This window comes from Oncorhynchus masou, chromosome 33, assembly GCF_036934945.1.
Source record: "Oncorhynchus masou masou isolate Uvic2021 chromosome 33, UVic_Omas_1.1, whole genome shotgun sequence".
Classification (NCBI taxonomy): Eukaryota; Metazoa; Chordata; class Actinopteri; order Salmoniformes; family Salmonidae; genus Oncorhynchus; species Oncorhynchus masou.
In genome coordinates this window covers 16987370-17008029 of record NC_088244.1, presented here as the reverse complement: position 1 = coordinate 17008029, position 20660 = coordinate 16987370, and the positions used below count along the sequence as shown (strand labels likewise).

Here is a 20660-nt window from a genome sequence, read left to right as displayed (position 1 = left end):
AAGAGACAGAATTTGAAAACTTGACCCTTGCGTATTTAGCATAGAAATTCTGCTGTTGTGATGTCAGTCTGGTGAAAGGGTAATATTGTTGCATGTCTCTGAGACCACATGTAAGTGAATATCTATGGCAACAGCAAGGACATGTCGCTGTCAAGGCCTCCTGTCATTCCCACTGAGGTCTTCTAAGAGTGGAATGAAATAAGGCTGGCTTTCTCTCCAGGGGATGACGATGCTGTGGTGCATGTTGATGCTGTCACTGCATGTTCCCTTATCTTCCATGCTCTCTCTCTCTTACCCTCGTCTCTGAGCGTCAGTTGATGTGGGTGTGTGTAGGATCTGAGCATGTGTGTGTGCTTTTGTGTGTGTGGACACAGTGTCTGAGTGCGTGTGTGTGTTCAATATCAGAATATGTGTGTGTACGCACAGTGTGTAAGTTCAGCATCTGAGTGTGCGCACAGTGTGTGTGTATATAGTAACTCTGTGTGTGTGCCCTGTATTTGTGAATGCAGGCGGAGCCCTCTGCTCCAGTGGGGTTGTGGAGAAGCCTGCCTGCCTCACACTGAAGTTATTGTTCAGGGACAAAGAGCACTATGATGTGAAGAGCATCCCTCATAAAACCTGCCATTTGGAATGACGTGCCACCCACAGGCTCGTGACAGCTAGGGGAAAATAAAAAATAAGCTGGCAGGAGGAGAACTGGTGTTGCGTCACTTTTAATATGATGTGTATTTTCAAAGTGGCTTTACAAGTGCAGTCTTCAACGTGGTTTCAAATAGATGAATTATCTCTAAAAGAAAGAAAGACCGCTCTTTGGGTTGTTTCATGTATTCCGCAATATGTTTGAATCGCGCTGGTTGGCTTACATTTGATTTTGAGTGTGTGTGTTTTCGTTCCTTGATTGAGCATTTCATCTCGTGTCCACAGGCAAGTTGCAGATTTCCCCTTTAAAATGGACAAAGGTCAAATTTAAAGGGAGACTCAAACCTGCAGCCATTTCAAGAAAAAAAAGTTTAATAAACAAATCAATTTACATAAATAAAACAAGTTGCACATTTCAAACATAACAAACATAACACTCAACACTAGATTCCCATAGCAGAAAACACTTATCTTTTTCCTCCCAAGCATTTACAGATTTTCTTAAAAACTTCAAGAAGCAAACATAGACATTGTATAAAAGCATCATACAGTGTGCATCCATCTGCATCAGAGTATAACTTACAAACTTACTGAAGGATAAATACTTTTGGGCCTATTCCTAACTTGAGAGGCAAAAATGTACCATCACATCAGTGCATGGAAATCCAAGGTAGTGCATTTCCCAAGTTAGGACTGTCCCCTTTCTTAGTGATAAATAACAGTAGAATGAAGTGGAGGTGAAAGCAGTCCATCATTTTATGGGGAACTCACAAATCATCTATATATGTAATGTATAGTATACCTTATGATAGTTATCCTCTCTTCCATGTGGTGAATTATAAAGTCAGTCTCTGGCAGCAGATATGGCGTGAGTGAATGAACATCTGACATGGCACCCTATTCACCATATAGTGCACTATGTAGGGAATAGGGTGTAACTGGAGATGGAGCCATTATAGAAAGCTGTCCTTCATTTCAGCCTCCAGAAGAAGGCTGAGGCTAGCCTGGTGTACCATGTAGCATCAGTAAGGTGCGAACTTCTGTCTGTCGGGTTTCTTGATGCAGTTGGCTGAGGAGATTTTGGTAGTGTAGGCTGCCAGGGTGGTGTGGGAGGGGGCTGCGGTGACAGCGACCTGGGGCGTGGGGCTAGAGAGAGTCAGGAAGGGGACAGACTTGACCCCTAGCAGGCCGGAAAAGGGCAGAACGCCGTAGGGGTGGCCCATGACGGGGGTTGGGGAGAGGGCACTCATGGCTGCCAGGGTGGAGGCGGAGTGGGGGGAGGAGGCCGGGGAGACGGGCTGGGTGAAGGCCATGTTGAGGTCAGCCATGTTGGGGGAGGCCATGGACGCTGCCTGGGCCGTGGACTTAGCTGTCTCTAAACTATGGAGAGAGAAGAGTAGAGGACGAGTGGCTTTCAATACAATAGAATAGAATACAGTACAATGCAATACATTGCAATACAATACAGATCTATGAATTCTCTAAGGGATTATTACCAGAACAAGAGAACAACGGCATCATTACCGCATATCACCATGTTATTTAAAGGTCCAATGCAGCCGTTTTTATCTACATATCAAATTATTTCTGGGCAACAATGAAGTACTGTTATTTTTTTTCAATTAAAATGGTGAAAAAATAACCCCCAAAATACTGCATGCAACAATGCAACAATTTCAAAGATTTCACTGAGTTACAGTTCATATAAGGAAATCAGACAGTTTAAATAAACAAATTAAACCCTAATCTATGGATTTCACATGACTGGGAATACAGATACAGTATGCAACTGTTGGTCACAGATACCTTAAAGAAAAGGTAGGGGCGTGGATCAGAAAACCAGTCAGTATCTGGTGTGACCACCATTTGCCTCAGCAGTGCAAAATATCCTCTATATGCATAGAGTTGATCAGGCTGTTGATTGTGGCCTGTTAAATGTTCTCCCACTCCTCTTCAATGGTTGTGCAAAGTTGCTGGATATTGGTGGGAACTGGAACACGCTGTCATATACAACATTCCAGAGCATCCCACACATGCTCAATGGGTGATATGTCTGGTGAGTATGTGGGCCATGGAAGAACTGGGACATTTTCAGCTTCCAGGAATTGTGTACAGATCCTTGTGACATTGGGCAATGCATTATCATGCTGAAACATGAGGTGATGGCAGTGGATGAACGGCAAGACAGTGGGCCTCAGGATCACGTCACGGTATCTCTGTGCATTCAAATTCAATAAAATGCAATTGCGTTAATTGTCCGTAGCTTATGCCTGCTGATATCATAAACCCACCACCACCATCGGCCACTATGTTCACAACTTTGAGAAAAGCAAACCACTTGCCCATGACACCATACACGTGGTCTGTGGTTGTGAAGCTGGTTGGATACTGCCAAATTTTGGAGGTGGCTTATGGTAGAAAAATTAACACTAAATTCTCTGGCAACAACTCTGGTAGACATTCCTGCAGTCAGCATACCAATTGCATGCTCCCTCAAAACTTGAGACATCTGTGGAATTGTGTTGTGTGACAAAACTGCACCTTTTAGAGTGGCTTTTGATTCAAATCAAATGAAACTTTATTTGTCACATGTGCCGAATATAACCGTGAAATGCTTACTTAGAAGCCCTTAACCAACGGTGCAGTTCAAGAAGAGTTTACTAAAATATTTACCAATTAGAAAATATTTACCAATTAATATTTACCAATTGATCTAATTGGTAAAATATTTACCAATTAGACTAAAATAAAAAGTAACACACTAAGAATAACAATAACGGGACTCGGCACCGGTACCGAGTCAGTGGGGGGGTGGTCAATGTAATATGTCCGGAGGCGATTTTTCTTGAATTGATCAACAGTCTTATGGCTTGGGGGTAGAAACTGTTGAGGAGCCTTTTGGTCATAGACTTGGTCGTGCCCTCTTCATGACTGTCTTGGTATGTTTGGACCATGATAGTTTGTTGGTGATGTGGACACCAAGGAACTTGAAACTCTCGACCCGCTCCACTACAGCCCCATCGATGTTAATGGGGGTCTGTTCGGCCCACCTTTTCCTGTAGTCCACGATCAGCTCCTTTGTCTTGCTCACACTGAGGGAGAGGTTGTTGTCATGGCACCACACTGCCAATTCTCTGACCTCTTCCCTATAGGCTGTCTCATTGTTGTAGGTGATCAGGCCTACCACTGTTGTGTCATCCGCAAACTTAATGATGGTGTTGGAGTCGTGTTTGGACATGCAGTTGTGGACGAACAGGGAAAACAGGAGGGGACAAAGTACTCACCTTTGAAGGGCCCCAGTGTTAAGGATCAGCGTGTCAGACGTTTTGTTGCCTACACTTACCACCTGGGGGCAGCTCATCAGGAAGTCCAGGATCCAGTTGCAGAGGGAGGTGTTTAGCCCCAGGGTCCTTAGCTTAGTGATGAACTTCGTGGGCACTATGGTGTTGAATTCTGAGCTGTAGTCAATGAACAGCATTCTCACATAGGTTTTCCTTTTGTCCAGGTAAGAAAGGGCAGTGTGGAGTGCGATTGAGATTGCATCATTTGTGGATCTGTTGGGGCGGTATGCGAATTGGAGTGGGTCTAGGGTGACCGGGAGCATGCTGTTGATGTGAGCCATGACCAGCCTTTCAAAGCACTTCATGGCTACGTGAGTGCCACGTGACGGTAATCATTTAGGCAGGTTATCTTCACTTCCTTGGACACAGGGACTATGGTGGTCTGCTTGAAACATTTAGGTATTACAGACTAGGCCAGGGAGAGGTTGGAAATGTCAGTGCAGAAACTTGACAGTTGGTCCGTGCATGCTTTGAGTACATGTCCTGATAATCCGTCTGGCCCAGCGGCTTTGTGAATGTTGACCTGTTTTTGTTCACATCGGCTACAGAGAGCATTATCACACAGTCATCCAGAACAGCTGATGCTCTCGTGCATGCTTCAGTGTTGCTTGCCCCGAAGCGAGCATAAAAGGCATTTAGCTCATCTGGTAGGCTCGTGTCACTGGGCAGCTCGCGGCTGTGCTTCCCTTTGTAGTCTGTAATAGTTGTCAAGCCCTGCTACATCCGACGAGCGTCAGAGCCTGTGTAGTAGGATTCAATCTTAATCCTGTATTGCCGCTTTGCTTGTTTGATGGTTCATCTGAAGGCACCGTGCAGATGTTGCCTTTAATCCATTGCTTCTGATTTGGGTATGTATGTACAGTCACTGTGGGGACAACGTCGTCGATGCACTTATTGATGAAGCCTATAACTGAGGTGGTGCACTCCTCAATGCCATTGGATGAATCCCGGAACATATTCCAGACTGTGCTAGCAAAACAGTCATGTAGTGTATCATCCGCGTCATCTGACCCCTTCTGTATTGAGTGAGTCACTGGTACCTCCTGCTTTAGTTTTTGCTTGTAAGCGAGAATCAGGAGGATAGAATTATGGTCAGATTTGCAGACTTGTACGTGGAGTAAAGGTGGTCTAGGATTTCTTTTTCTCTGGTTGCACATGTGACATGTAGGTAACATTTTTGTCAAACAGATTTAAGTTTGCCTGCATTAAAGTCCCCGGCCACTAGGAGTGCCGCTTCTGGGTCAGCATTTTCTTCTTTGCTTGTGGCCTTATAGAGTTGGTAGAGAGCGGTCTTAGTGCCAGCTTCATTCTGTGTTGGTAAATAGACGGCTACGAATAATATAGATGAGAACTCTTGGTAGATAATGCGGTCTACAGCCTATCATAAGGTGCTATACCTCAGGCGAGCAATACCTCAAGACTTCTTTTTTAATATTAGACATCGTGCACCAGCTGTTATTGACAAATAGATACACACCCCCACCCCTTGTCTTATCAGAGGTAGCGTCTCTGCACTGATGGTGCATGGAAAATCCCGCTAGCTCTATATTGTCCTTATCATCATTCAGTCACGTCACGGTGAAACATAAGATGTTGCAGTTTTAATGTACCGTCGGTTGGATCATCTTAATCGTAGCTCATCAATTTTATTCCAATGATTGCACGTTAGCAAGAAGAACAGATGGCAGTGGGAGTTGACTTGCTCGCCTACGGATTCTCAGAAGGCTGCCCGGTCTGCGGCCCCTTTTCCTGTGTCTTTTCTTCACACAAAATGCAGGGATCTGGGCCTGTTCCAGTGAAAGCAGGATATCCTTCTCGTCAGACTCATTAAAGGAAACAGTTTCTTCCAGTCCGCAGTGAGTAATCGCTGTTCTGATGTCCAGAAGTTATTTTTGGTCATAAGAGACGGTAGCAGCAACATTATGTACACAATAAGTGAAAAAATATGTTACACAAAACGCAAAAAAACTAACAAAATAGCACAATTGGATGGGAGAATGTAAAACGTCAGCCATGTTATTCGGTGCCATCTTAATATTAAGATGCACAAGGTGCACCTGTGTAATGATCATGCTGTTTAATCAGCTTCTTGATATGCCACACCAGTCAGGTGGATGGATTATCGTAGCAAAGGAGAAATGCTCACTAACCGGGATGTAAACAAATTTGTGCACAAAATTTGAAAAATTAGCCTTATGGAGCTTATGGAACATTTCTGGGATCTTTTATTTCAGCTCATGAAACATGGGACCAACACTTTACATGTTGCGTTTATATTTTATGTTCTGTGTAGATTCTTAGCAAATAACAATTTCTCAAGCAATAATTTAGCTAGGACTGTCTGAGAGTGGTCTGAAGGGAGAGGGGGAAAACTGAAAACTAGCCGTTATTGGCAGAGGTTTGGAACTCTCTTTCTTATTGGTACCTTAACTAATTTAGCACCTGGTGATGTCACAAATAAGGCCAAAACTCTACCCAATCAAAATAGCTCTTACACTAAAAGGGCATTATCATAATTTTCACCCTATTAATCATTATAGCGTGGAAATATATATAAAACACCAAAAAAATCACATTTAACCTTTGCCCTTAACAGTTATGGAAACAGAATCACCTCTCCCTCCCCCGGCACTGATTGGTTAGACTGGATCGCATCAGCCAGTGGCCTTACCAGGAGGTGATGAGGTACTGGGCCAGGTTGATGCTGACTGGTGTGCCTGTAATGGTGACGTGACGGTCACTGGTCCCGTCTAGCTGGCTGCCAATCTTGATCTGAGCCCCCGACATCTGCCTGATCTCATTGATCTTAGCGCCCTGCCGGCCGATGATCGAGCCTATCAGCTGCAATAGATAGATAGATAGATAGATAGATAGATAGATAGATAGATAGATAGGTGGATGGAGGGGTGGATAGAGGGGTAGATGGATGGATGGATGGAGGGGTAGATGGATGGAGTGGAGGGGTGGATAGATGGAGAGCTATATGCAGTGGATATCTGTGCAGAGTCTCAGCACTTGATTGCATTCAGATTGTCTAAGAGTTATTTATTACATTGCAATTGTTTCGAGAGTTGTTTCAAAAGTCTCAATATTGCAATACATCAAACAAAGCTACTGTAGGCTATATGCCAGTGGTGTTGATGATGCTGAGTATGCTAACTATTAATAATGATAAACTGCAGACAATACTTGTGAAAGCTTGTGTTGAGAATGTGTGTACATGTTATTATTGGCCTTCTACAGTTTGTGTATGAAATGTACACCTCTCTAAACATTGTGATCACATTGTTTGTCTGCAATGGCCCCGTCATCTATCATGCATGTCAAACACACAGTTTTTCCAACCTCTTCCTTATTTGCAGTGCTCCATGCCCCAATAAAACAGACAGGAGAGAGAGAGGGGGGGGGGCACATTTTCCTCTCATTAATCTGAATGGCTAAAAGGTTATTGATTTCCATCGCCGTGGCGACTTCGCAAACAAATCACTTCCCGAACACGACCCAGAATAGAGGCATCTCTCGGCTAATAGAAAACCTAATGGGAAAATAATTCAAAACATAACACCCGGCTGGTTTGTCTCTTTTTATCTGACATTAGTTTATAAGATGCTGACATTAGTGTATAAGATACTGACATTATTTTATAAGATACTGACATTAGTTTATAAGATGCTGACATTAGTTTATAAGATACTGACATTAGTGTATAAGATACTGACATTAGTTTATAAGATGCTGACATTAGTTTATAAGATACTGACATTATTTTATAAGATACTGACATTAGTTTATAAGATACTGACATTAGTTTATAAGATACTGACATTAGTTTCAATGATACTGACATTAGTTTATAAGATGCTGACATTAGTTTATAAGATACTGACATTAGTGTATAAGATACTGACATTATTTTATAAGATACTGACATTAGTTTATAAGATACTGACATTAGTTTATAAGATGCTGACATTAGTTTATAAGATACTGACATTATTTTATAAGATACTGACATTAGTTTATAAGATACTGACATTAGTTTCAATGATACTGACATTAGTTTATAAGATGCTGACATTAGTTTATAAGATACTGACATTAGTGTATAAGATACTGACATTATTTTATAAGATACTGACATTAGTTTATAAGATACTGACATTAGTGTATAAGATACTGACATTATTTTATAAGATACTGACATTAGTTTCAATGATACTGACATTAGTTTATAAGATGCTGACATTATTTTATAAGATACTGACATTAGTTTATAAGATACTGACATTAGTGTATAAGATACTGACATTAGTTTATAAGATGCCGACATTAGTGTATAAGATACTGACATTATTTTATAAGATACTGACATTAGTGTATAAGATACTGACATTATTTTATAAGATACTGACATTAGTTTCAATGATACTGACATTAGTTTATAAGATGATGACATCAGTTTATATGATACTGACATTAGTTTATAAGATACTGACATTATTTTATAAGATACTGACATTAGTTTATAAGATACTGACATTAGTGTATAAGATACTGACATTATTTTATAAGATACTGACATTAGTGTATAAGATACTGACATTATTTTATAAGATACTGACATTAGTTTATAAGATACTGACATTAGTGTATAAGATACTGACATTAGTGTATAAGATACTGACATTATTTTATAAGATGCCGACATTAGTGTATAAGATACTGACATTAGTGTATAAGATACTGACATTATTTTATAAGATACTGACATTAGTTTATAAGATACTGACATTAGTGTATAAGATACTGACATTATTTTATAAGATACTGACATTAGTGTATAGGATGCTGACATTAGTTTATAAGATGATGACATTAGTTTATAAGATGCTGACATTAGTTTATAAGATGATAACGTTAGTGTATAAGATGATGACATTAGTTTATAAGATGCTGACATTAGTTTATAAGATGATAACGTTAGTGTATATGATGATGACATTAGTTTATAAGATGCTGACATTAGTTTATAAGATGCTGACGTTAGTGTATAAGATGCTGACATTAGTTTATAAGATGATGACATTAGTTTATAAGATGCTGACGTTAGTGTATAAGATGCTGACATTAGTTTATAAGATGCTGACATTAGTTTATAAGATGCTGACATTAGTTTATAAGATGATAACGTTAGTGTATATGATGCTGACATTGGTTTATAAGATGCTGACGTTAGTGTATAAGATGATGACGTTAGTGTATAAGATGCTGACATTAGTTTCAATTATACTGACATTAGTTTATAAGATGCTGACATTAGTTTATAAGATGATGACATTAGTTTCAATGATACTGACATTAGTTTCAATGATACTGACATTAGTTTATAAGATGCTGACATTAGTTTATAAGATGCTGGCATTAGTTTATAAGATGCTGACATTAGTTTATAAGATGCGGACATTAGTTTATAAGATGCTGACAATAGTTTATATGATACTGACATTAGTTTATAAGATGCGGACATTAGTTTATAAGATGCTGACAATAGTTTATATGATACTGACATTAGTTTATAAGATGCTGACATTAGTTTCAATGATACTGACATTAGTTTATAAGATGCTGACATTAGTTTATAAGATGCGGACATTAGTTTATAAGATGCTGACAATAGTTTACATGATGCTGACATCAGTTTATTCGGGGTCTTAGCTGATTTTTTTTTATTGGTTTCTGTTGTCTTGGAGCATTGCTCTGTTGGAGAACAATACATTCTCAGCAGGACCAAGGCCAGAGGATAATGCTGGGTTTAGGTTAAACATTTGTGCACCAAAAGAAAATAAATGATAAACAACAATACAGATAAAAAAAGTTTTAAAAAAGGTGTGCAGGTGTGGTTGGAAGCCCAGGGGCTTGTAAAACTATTTACAATATACAGTACTAGTCAAAAGTTTGGGCACATCTAATCATTCCAGGGTTTTTCTTTATTTGGACTATTTTCTACATTATAGAAAAATAGTGAAGACATTACAACTATGAAATATCACATATGAAATCATGTAGTAACCAAAAAAATCTAAATATATTTGAGATTCCTCAAAGTAGCCACCCTCTGCCTTGACGTCACCTGGAAGGCATTTAAATTAAAAGGTGTGCCTTGTTAAAAGTTAATTTGTGGAATTTCTTTCCTTCTTAATGCGTTTGAAACAATCATTTGTGCTGTGACAAGTTATGGGTGGTATACAGAAGATAGCCCTATCCTGAGTGGCGCAGCGGTATAAGGCACTGCATCTCAGTGCGAGAGGCATCACTACCGGCCGTGATTGGGAGTCCCATAGGGTGGCGCACAATTGGCCCAGCGTCATCTGGGTTTGGTCGGTGTAGGCAGTCATTGTAAATACGAATTTGTTCTTAACTGACTTGCCTAGTTAAATAAAAGTTCAATTTAAAACATAAATAAATAAGGAAAATTGGCTAAAAGACCAAATCCATATTATGGCAAGAACAGCTCAAATAAACAAAGAGAAACGACAGTCCATCATTACTTTTAAGACATGAAGGTCAGTCAATCTGGAAAATGTCAAGAACTTTGAACGTTTCTTCAAGTGCAGTTGCAAATTCCATCAAGTGCTATGATGAAACTGGCTCTCATGAGGACCGCCACAGGAAAGGAAGACCCAGACTTACCTCTGCTGCAGAGGATAAGTTCATTAGAGTTATAAGCCTCAGAAATTGCAGCCCAAATAAATGCTTCACAGAGTTCAAGAAACAGACACATCTCAACATCAACTGCGTGTATCAGGCCTTCATGGTCAAATTTCTGCAAAGAAACCATTACTAAAGGACACCAATAAGAAGAAGAGACTTGCTTGGGCCAAAGAACACGAGCAATGGACAATAGACCGGTGGAAATCTGTCCTCGAGTACAAATTTGAGATCCCATCTAGTTTGCGCTTAGTGGGACGATCATTTGTTTTTCAACAGGACAATGACCCAATACACCTCCAGGCTGGGTAAGGGCTATTTGACTAAGAAGGAGAGTGATGGAGTGCTGCATCAGATGACCTGGCCTCCACAATCACCCAAACTCAACCCAATTGAGATGGTTTGGGATGAATTGGGCCGCAGAGGGAATTAAAAACAGGCAACAAGTGCTCAGCATATGTGGGAACTCCTTCAAGACTTTTGGAAAAGCATTCCAGGTGAAGCTGGTTGAGAGAATGCCAAGAGTGTGCAAAGATGTCGTCAAGGCAAAGGGTGGCTACTTAGAAGAGGTTTGTGCGGGATTATTCTTGTATTCTTTTATTGATGTAGCTCGGTGAGGTTATGCCCTATTCCTTGTTTTCAGTGATTTAATAAGAGTGTTATTGTCGGAGCTTTGTTTGTTCCTCCGTGCGTTTGTACGGGTTCTCTGTTGTCGAGGGCGTTTTACTTTTTTTGATTGTGCCATACCTGTGTTGGTGGACTTGCCAATTAAAGTACGCTTCTCAGACTTCCATGCTCTCCTGCACCTACCTCCTAACGCAAGGAGATTGCATATGTAGGTAGGAGGCATATGTAATGGCCCAGACAATATTATAGCAAATGAGATATGGGTAAATTGAGCTATAGTAAAGAGTTAAGCAAGCCTCATAAACCAAACCACTAATCTTTCTGATGATACATAGTCTATTGGTAAATAGCCCACCCATTTTCACCTACCTCATCCCCATACTGTTTTTATTTATTTACTCTTCTGCTCTTTTGCACACCAGTATCTCTACCTGTACATGACCATCTGATCATTTATCACTCCAGTGTTAATCTGCAAAATTGTAATTATTTGCCTACCTCCTCATGCCTTTTGCACACATTGTATATAGACTCCCCTTTTTTTCTACTGTGTTATTGACTTGTTAATTGTTTACTCCATGTGTAACTCTGTGTTGTCTGTTCACACTGCTATGCTTTATCTTGGCCAGGTCGCAGTTGCAAATGAGAACTTGTTCTCAACTAGCCTACCTGGTTAAATAAAGGTGAAATAAAAAAATAAAAAATAAAATACCAACAGATTTAATCACTTTGCTGCAGACAAATTTAATATGATCTTTCCAGGATAACTTTTCATCAATTAGAACATCAATTAGGAATCTAGTGGATGTGACTTGTACCACTTCATTCCAACCAGTTTGTTTATCTGGAACCATTCTGAAACCTAGGCTTAAGGATCAGTGTATAGGCCCAGGGTCTAAGCCTGAGTGCAGGGTGTCAGTCCCCAGAGGTAGAGGTTATGCTGTCAGATAAACGGCGAGAGGCCTAGACAGTGATGGAGTACTTCCACTACGTGTGCTTTGGCAGCTTAACAACGGATGACTGATAGTGGCCACCGCGCCACACGCACACACACACTGCTCTCCTGCTCCTGTCCTTCTCCCTATAATTCATATTCCTTCCTGAGAAGTCACTGTCCTGCTCAGCAGCATTTCATTGTTCGCACAGCATCATGGTTGGTCTCCCTGGCTATTATTGGCACATCATATTATTCAGGGAGCAGCTAGCTAGGTGTTGGCACAGCCCAGCCAGGCTTAAGAGCAACCCTGGGAGACGATGAGCAGTACTAGCACAGACCTGGGATCAGAGATAATGACAAGTACTCCCCCCTACCGGGAGGGAGAATCAGTACCTCAGAACAATACATTAGTTCTGAGCAACTTGAATCAATTTGTCTTGATGCTTAATTGATTGTGAAAAATAAACTGCATTGGAAGTATAGGAAGACTTCTGTCTAGGCCATTGTAATCCCAAAACAATGTTGAGTAGAAGGCTTGTTTTGAATGTTTGGAGGGCAATTTTCAGAGGTAGTGTAGGAGCTCTAGGGGCTTCCGGATTTAGTGTAGATCCAGGTTAATAACATGCAGGTAATAGACCACTGTGTTCATTAGTGATTACCTTTGCTATACAGGACATACACAGTACAGTAACACTGCATGCCTCACCTCAGCTGCTACTGTAACTGGCCTATATTTTCTTAGAATTCCAGCTGAATTTGTAATTTGAAAGGACACAGGAAGAAGGATAGGGAGGTGGGGGAGTCACCATTTTTCTCCAGGCTAAATCTTCCCTGGGCAGAAGTACTGCTGACTAAATCTCTCTCTCTCTCTCTCTCTCTCTCTCTCATAGCCTCCTCTCCTTCTCTTTCTCTTTATTCAGCTGCACTAGTATGGAAGGGAACGACAGGGGAAAGCAAATACCTGGTGTGTGCACACCATATCGCTTTCACCGCTTCTATGTATTCAGATCAGTGCAGATGAAGATAAAAGAAAGCAGATGAGGAGAGGAAACCGTTTTAGAATATTGAGATGCACCCAGCCTAAATCTCCCACTGGACCTCTGAGAATGGATCCTAAATCCTCCACTGGTCTGCGGTCTTTGGTTTCTGCTATGCCTGAGAGAGCCAGAGACACAGAGAGACAGAGAGAGAGGGCTCATCCATGGCTATAAGTCCTCTCTGGAACAATGGCTGGAGCTTAAGACTCAGCTGTCCCTGTCATGCACCACACTACAGTACCAGCCATTCCACTGACTGATTGGAAGGTTTCATACTTAAGGGTTTGCTGGAGAGAAGTGGTGACATTGTTCAAGAGTTATGTCTGGTTGGTTGGCATGTCATCTTAAACAGGAGAGCTTATTGCACTCTGTCATGGTACCATTCAGTTCAAGATTGTAGAGTACATGAAGTCTGACCAATTCACACAGTTGGACAGCCTATGCCAGTCAGTGCTAGATCATCACAGAGGACAAATCTGGGTAGTGCCTTTCCCAATGTTTTTCAGCATCTCCGTCACTTGCTCTGTGATTGGAGAGGCATCACATGCTATGTTTGAATGAGAGAGAGAGGATCTCTAGCTGTTTTTTATTGTCTGTTTTGACAGCAGAGAGAGAGTGTGTAAGTAGGTCAGGGAACAAGAGAGGATTAACTGGGTACTCACGGGAGTCACTCTGAGACACTGCAGCTGGAACCCAGACAATAACACCAACGGATCCATATCTTCTCAAAATGCCCATGACCTTGGGTTACTCTGGGGTTAGAATGACTTGGATAATTTGTATGTTGCCAATATGTCTCCCCTTCCCACCTTTGATGTTACCCAAGACCACAGTCTCTCGCACGCCTTGAACCTTCAAGCATCGGAGTTGTTTACATGTGTGATATGATGTTCCTGCTTCTGCTGCTGTTTGGTGTGTTTGTTATTAAACTTGCAGTAGACTTCTGCTGCTGTTTGGTGTGTTGTTTGGTATTAAGCCTGCAGTAGACTTCCGCTGCTGTTTTTGTGTGTTGTTTGGTATTAAGCCTGCAGTAGACTTCTGCTGCTGTTTGGTGTGTTTGGTATTAAGCCTGCAGTAGACTTCCGCTGCTGTTTTTGTGTGTTGTTTGGTATTAAGCCTGCAGTAGACTTCTGCTGCTGTTTGGTGTGTTTGGTATTAAGCCTGCAGTAGACTTCTGCTGCTGTTTGGTGTGTTTGGTATTAAGCCTGCAGTAGACTTCTGCTGCTGTTTGGTGTGTTTGGTACTAAGCCTGCAGTAGACTTCTGCTGCTGTTTGGTGTGTTTGGTATTAAGCCTGCAGTAGACTTCTGCTGCTGTTTGGTGTGTGGTATTAAGCCTGCAGTAGACTTCTGCTGCTGTTTGGTGTGTGGTATTAAGCCTGCAGTAGACTTCCGCTGCTGTTTGGTGTGTTGTTTGGTATTAAGCCTGCAGTAGACTTCCGCTGCTGTTTGGTTTGTTGTTTGGTATTAAGCCTGCAGTAGACTTCTGCTGCTGTTTGGTTTGTTGTTTGGTATTAAGCCTGCAGTAGACTTCTGCTGCTGTTTGGTGTGTTTGGTATTAAGCCTGCAGTAGACTTCTGCTGCTGTTTGGTGTGTTGTTTGGTATTAAGCCTGCAGTAGACTTCTGCTGCTGTTTGGTGTGTTTGGCGTTAAGCCTGCAGTAGACTTCTGCTGCTGTTTGGTGTGTTGTTTGGTATTAAGCCTGCAGTAGACCCCTGTTGCTGTTTGGTGTGTTTGGTATTAAGCCTGCAGTAGACCCCTGCTGCTGTTTGGTGTGTTTGGTATTAAGCCTGCAGTAGACTTCTGCTGCTGTTTGGTGTGTTTGGTATTAAGCCTGCAGTAGACTTCTGCTGCTGTTTGGTGTGTTGTTTGGTATTAAGCCTACAGTAGACTTCTGCTGCTGTTTGGTGTGTTGTTTGGTATTAAGCCTGCAGTAGACTTCTGCTGCTGTTTGGTGTGTTGTTTGGTATTAAGCCTTCGGTAGATTGTTCTGGTTAAAAGCATTCAGGTTGGTAGTAAATTCCATTTCATTAAGTAAATTTAGGAGATGAACTGAAATTCTCATTCAATGATTGAAAAGTGGCAGTTATTTTCTATTAGTATTTTTCCAATTCAAATTCCAATCCTAGAATTGAATTGGTAATTCAATTCACCTCCGGAGTAGACTTAACCCGAAGGAGGTATGATAAAATAACTGAAATGTAAAATGTAATATTGTTTAATTTACTGCTTACATCATTTGGAATAAGGAGCTCCTGCGATGAGTTTGAGTCCATTCCTAATGAGAGAGAGAGAATACGTGACTTAACAAACCCTTTCATACAGTCATTCATATATTCATCTTTTACATTTGGCTCGCAGGTCAAGCAAACCAGCAAAAATGACATTGATACATGAGAAATATTTTTGGTGGTATAACGGCTAGATTTAGCTAAGCAGCTCATTTCCATTTGAATAGACTTCTGTTTAACACGCCATTGTGTCTTTTATTTCTCCAGGCTCTATGATACTGGGGTGGAACACATCATTTCTTATAATAGTTCCCCTTTTTATTGCCAGATATGGAGAGCCATTTATGAGAGAAAACTGTTGGGAGCTTCTTCACATCTTCACTCCCACAAGCACATAATCAGCTGGGCTAATGACATGGATCCCTTCCCTCTCGCTACTGGAGAAACAGATACCAGATCTGAACAGGAGATGTTCTAGCTCTGCTCATCCTTCCCTGACAAACTGTTGATGTGACTGATATTTGGCAGCTGATAGGAAAACATGACTAATAGAATGAAAGATGATTACTGTAAATATCAAGCCAAAATCTAGCTCTTCTGTAGTTAGTGTAACAGGTTGGCTTTCAGTAAGATCAGCATTCAAGAGAGGGTCTGGATGTATACTGTCCGATGCCTAAGTCTCCTACAGCTTTAACTATTGCTACTCACACCTACAACAACTTGCACCTGTTATCCTTGTGAATATCCATATAGTTAAATGTATTTGACTGACATGTGGGCTAAATAAAGGACAGTAAACTCATACCGGATAGAATGGTTGTAGCCTGCTGGCACATGGTACTCTGCTGCATGTTCTGCTGCATGTTCTGCTGCATGTTCTGCTGCATGTTCTGCTGCATGTTCTGCTGCATGGATAGCTGATGTAGCTTGGCCAACTAGGACACAAAGGGAGAAAGAACATATCAAATGACAGTGGGATTGTAAGGTTTTACTCGTAACAGTTCAATAGCAGTTTGGATACTTTGTGGTATAATAAATAAATGAAAGTATATTTATACTGCTAATGGTAACTACAGTATATATAACTCCACTTACCTCTGTATGAGGAATTCCATATTGGTTTTGTACAGTGTAGGCCTGGAAGAGATCACTCTACATTAGGCAAATGACAGTAATAAAACAATGTTATGCCAATAACCACTTAGCAGACAGTTTAATAAGTGCATCACTGATATATCATATTTATACAGTTTACTATATCAACAATCGCTTAAGTACACTACATATATAACAATGTGGACACCCCTTCAAATGAGTGTATTTGGCTATTTCAGCCATACCCGTTGCTGACAGGTGTATAAAATCGAGCACAGCCATGCAATTTCCATAGACAAACATTGGCCGTAGAATGGCCTTAAGGAAAATCTCAGTGACCTTCAACCATCATAGGATACCACCTTTCCAACAAATTTCTGCCCTGCTAGAGTTGCCCCAGTCAACTCTTAAGTACTGTTATTGTGAAGTGGAAACATCTAGGAGCAACAACGGCTCAGCCGTGAAGTGGTAGGCCACACAATCTTACAGAACGGGACCGCCGAGTGCTGAAGCACGTAGCATGTAAAAATGGTCAGGAATGCCAGGAGAACCCTACCTGTTGGAATCATAGTGCAAACTGTGTATGTTTTGGTGGAGGAAGAATAATGATCTGGGACTGTTTTTCATGGTTTGGGCCCCTTAGTTCCAGTGAAGGGAAATCTTAATGATATAGCATACAAGGACATTCTAGATGATTCTGTGCTTCCTACTTTGTGGCAAAAGTTTTGGGAAGGCCCTTTCCTGTTTCAGCATGACAATGTACCGTGAACAAAGCAAGGTCCATACAGAAATGGTTTGTCGAGATCAGTGTGGAAGAACTTGAATGGCCTACACAGAGCCCTGACCTCAAACCCATCGAACACCTTTGGGAGGAATTGGAATGCCGTCAAGCCAGGCCTAATCACCCAACCTTACTAATGCACTTGTGGCTGAATGGAAGCAAGTCCCCGCAGCAATGTTCCAATGTCTAGTGGAAAGCCTTCCGAGAAGGATGGAGGCTGTTATAGCAGCAAAGGAGGGACCAACTACATTTTAATGCCTATGATTTTGGAATGAGATGTTCGACGAGCAGTTGTCTACATACTTCTGGCCATGTAGTGTGTGGGGGCAAATACTTCTAAGATTTAGAATATTTTGAATAGAAACACAGAATGCCTTATGAAGGTCTTATAATAACTGCCATTTAGCAGACACTTTTATCAAAAGCAACTTACAGTCATGTGTGCATACATTTTACATATGGGTGGTCCCAGGAAATGATCCCACTACACTGGCATTACAAGCACCATGTGCTACCCACTGAGCTACAAAGGACCACAGTTGGTCATACTTTTTATGAACTTCATTATGAATTCCATAAAATGCATGAATGTAATAAGCACAGCGCAGGTAGCACATATAAGTTGGACATCATCACGGGGTTGCAATTTAACCAACCTCCATACTCTGTAACGTGCCCTCTGTAGTGTCTCCACTCTCTGTTACCTCAACTCTCCTTTCTTCTCCCTGTCCTCTCTCTCTCACCCCCCTTCCATGACTTTCCCTCCTTTCTCTCTTCTCCATCTCCTCGTTCTTCCCCTCCTCTCTCTTCCCCTCCTCTCTCATTCATCTCTTCCCCTCCTCTCTCTCTTCCCCTCCTCTCTCTTCCCTTCCTCTCTCTCCACTCCTCCCAGCCCTCAGTTCTATCCTCCTACTCTCTCATTAGTCAGGGTGGTGTCCATGTATCCCCATGGTCAGGCCAGACAGCACTTAGCTAAACTCAATTCTGACCGCCGGCAGCAGGCTGACTTGTATTACCACTCCATGGCCATAATCTGGAGGAGAGGTTGTATATGCACCCCTACTATGCACCAAAACCATACAATAAACTGGAAGAACAGGAAACATGGTCAGACCATGGCTAATACTGTCATATTTTGATCACTAGGAGAGACGCAGCAGAATCAATAATCAGAATTGACAAAAGGGACCAGATCTAACCACTGGAAATTTTTATTTTTTACAATTGGTTTGTTCAGTTATGTATTAGAAGAACCGCAGGGAGGCTCCCAGAGCAATTCTGAAATAAATGATTACAAAAGCTAGCTAAGGTGTGAATCACCACAGGCTGTTTCACCTCCCCGAGAACATCAAGAAGAGATGTGTTGCTATACATATAGTATCCATGTGTGTACTGTACAGGGCCAGTGGTCCAGTGTAGGTGCTGGTTTTGCTGGTGACCAGTCTATGCTGTGTTTTCGTGGTGCCTGCAATGTGTTTTGCTGGTGACCAGTCTTCGCAGTGCTTTGCTGTGTTTTGCTGGTGACTATCCTTCGCTGTGTTTTGCTGGTGACCAGTCTTCGCTGTGTTTTGCTGGTGACCAGTCTTCGCTGTGTTTTGCTGGTGACCAGTCTTCGCAGTGCTTCGCTGTGTTTTTGCTGGTGACCAGTCTTCGCAGTGCTTCGCTGTGTTTTTGCTGGTGACCATCCTTCGCTGTGTTTTGCTGGAGACCAGTCTTCGCTGTGTTTTTCTGTGTTTTTGCTGGTGACCATCCTTCGCTGTGTTTTGCTGGTGACCAGTCTTCGCTGTGTTTTGCTGGTGACCAGTCTTCGCTGTGTTTTGCTGGTGACCAGTCTTCGCAGTGCTTCGCTGTGTTTTTGCTGGTGACCAGTCTTCGCAGTGCTTCGCTGTGTTTTTGCTGGTGACCATCCTTCGCTGTGTTTTGCTGGAGACCAGTCTTCGCTGTGTTTTTCTGTGTTTTTGCTGGTGACCAGTCTTCGCTGTGTTTTGCTGGTGACCAGTCTTCGCTGTGTTTTGCTGGTGACCAGTCTTTGCTGTGTTTTGCTGGTGACCAGTCTTCGCTGTGTTTTTGCTGGTGACCAGTCTTCGCTGTGTTTTTGCTGGTGACCAGTCTTCGCTGTGTTTTGCTGGTGACCAGTCTTCACTGTGTTTTGCTGGTGACCAGTCTTCGCTGTGTTTTTGCTGGTGACCAGTCTTCGCTGTGTTTTTGCTGGTGACCAGTCTTCGCTGTGTTTTGCTGGTGACCAGTCTTCACTGTGTTTTGCTGGTGACCAGTCTTCGCTGTGTTTTGCTGGTGACCAGTCTTCACTGTGTTTTGCTGGTGACCAGTCTTCGTTGTGTTTTGCTGGTGACCAGTCTTCGCTGTGTTTTGCTGGTGACCAGTCTTCGCTGTGTTTTGCTGGTGATCAGTCTTCGCTGTGTTTTGCTGGTGACCAGTCTTCGCTGTGTTTTTGCTGGTGACCAGTCTTCACTGTGTTTTTGCTGGTGACCAGTCTTCGCTGTGTTTTGCTGGTGACCAGTCTTCGCTGTGTTTTTCTGTGTTTTTGCTGGTGACCATCCTTCGCTGTGTTTTGCTGGTGACCAGTCTTCGCTGTGTTTTGCTGGTGACCAGTCTTCGCTGTGTTTTGCTGGTGACCAGTCTTCGCTGTGTTTTGCTAGTGACCAGTCTTTGCTGTGTTTTGCTGGTGACCAGTCTTCGCTGTGTTTTTCTGTGTTTTTGCTGTTGACCATCCTTCGCTGTGTTTTGCTGGTGACCAGTCTTCGCTGTGTTTTGCTGGTGACCAGTCTTCGCTGTGTTTTGCTGGTGACCAGTCTTCGCTGTGTTTTTGCTGGTGACCAGTCTTCGCTGTGTTTTGCTGGTGATCAGTCTTCGCTGTGTTTTTGTTGGTGACCAGCCATTGCTGTGTTTTGGACACTGGTGACCAGCTTATTTATGAAAAACCAAGTCACATCATGCTGGCTTGCAAAGTGATGTTTAATTCCTATGGAATTGAGCCAGACTGGGGATATCCAACAATTGTAACTTTTTTCCCCTCACAAAAAAAAATAAATAATCATGTCTGCCAGGGATTTTTTAAAATTTAAATAAATAAAACCATCTAAACTGGAACAACCATTTCAGTTACGGTTTGAATAAGTCCAACTAACAGATTGGATTGGTTTAGAACAATGTATGTTATTTACCTTGTGTAGCATAAGATTACATAACAAATCAATGTACAGACAATTCAAAAAATCAACTGCAATAGAGCATGCTGGGAAATATGA

General features: G+C 41.8%; 1 protein-coding gene across 3 annotated transcripts in view; it reads right to left on the bottom strand.

Moving 5' to 3' along the window:
• Positions 1-989: 989 nt before the first annotated feature.
• Positions 990-20660, bottom strand: part of LOC135527903 (poly(rC)-binding protein 4-like) — a 104799-nt gene continuing 85128 nt past the window's right edge. For 2 of the 3 annotated variants that reach the window (XM_064956548.1, XM_064956547.1), the window contains exons 10-14: positions 16614-16670; positions 16324-16453; positions 15522-15565; positions 6652-6821; positions 990-2019 (exon numbers count right to left, since the gene is read on the bottom strand). In XM_064956548.1, the coding sequence (XP_064812620.1) occupies positions 1662-2019; positions 6652-6821; positions 15522-15565; positions 16324-16453; positions 16614-16670 (759 nt within the window). In that variant the 3' untranslated portion in view covers positions 990-1661. The remainder of the gene's footprint in view (positions 2020-6651; positions 6822-15521; positions 15566-16323; positions 16454-16613; positions 16671-20660) is intronic. The other variant, XM_064956549.1, reaches the window with a different exon arrangement.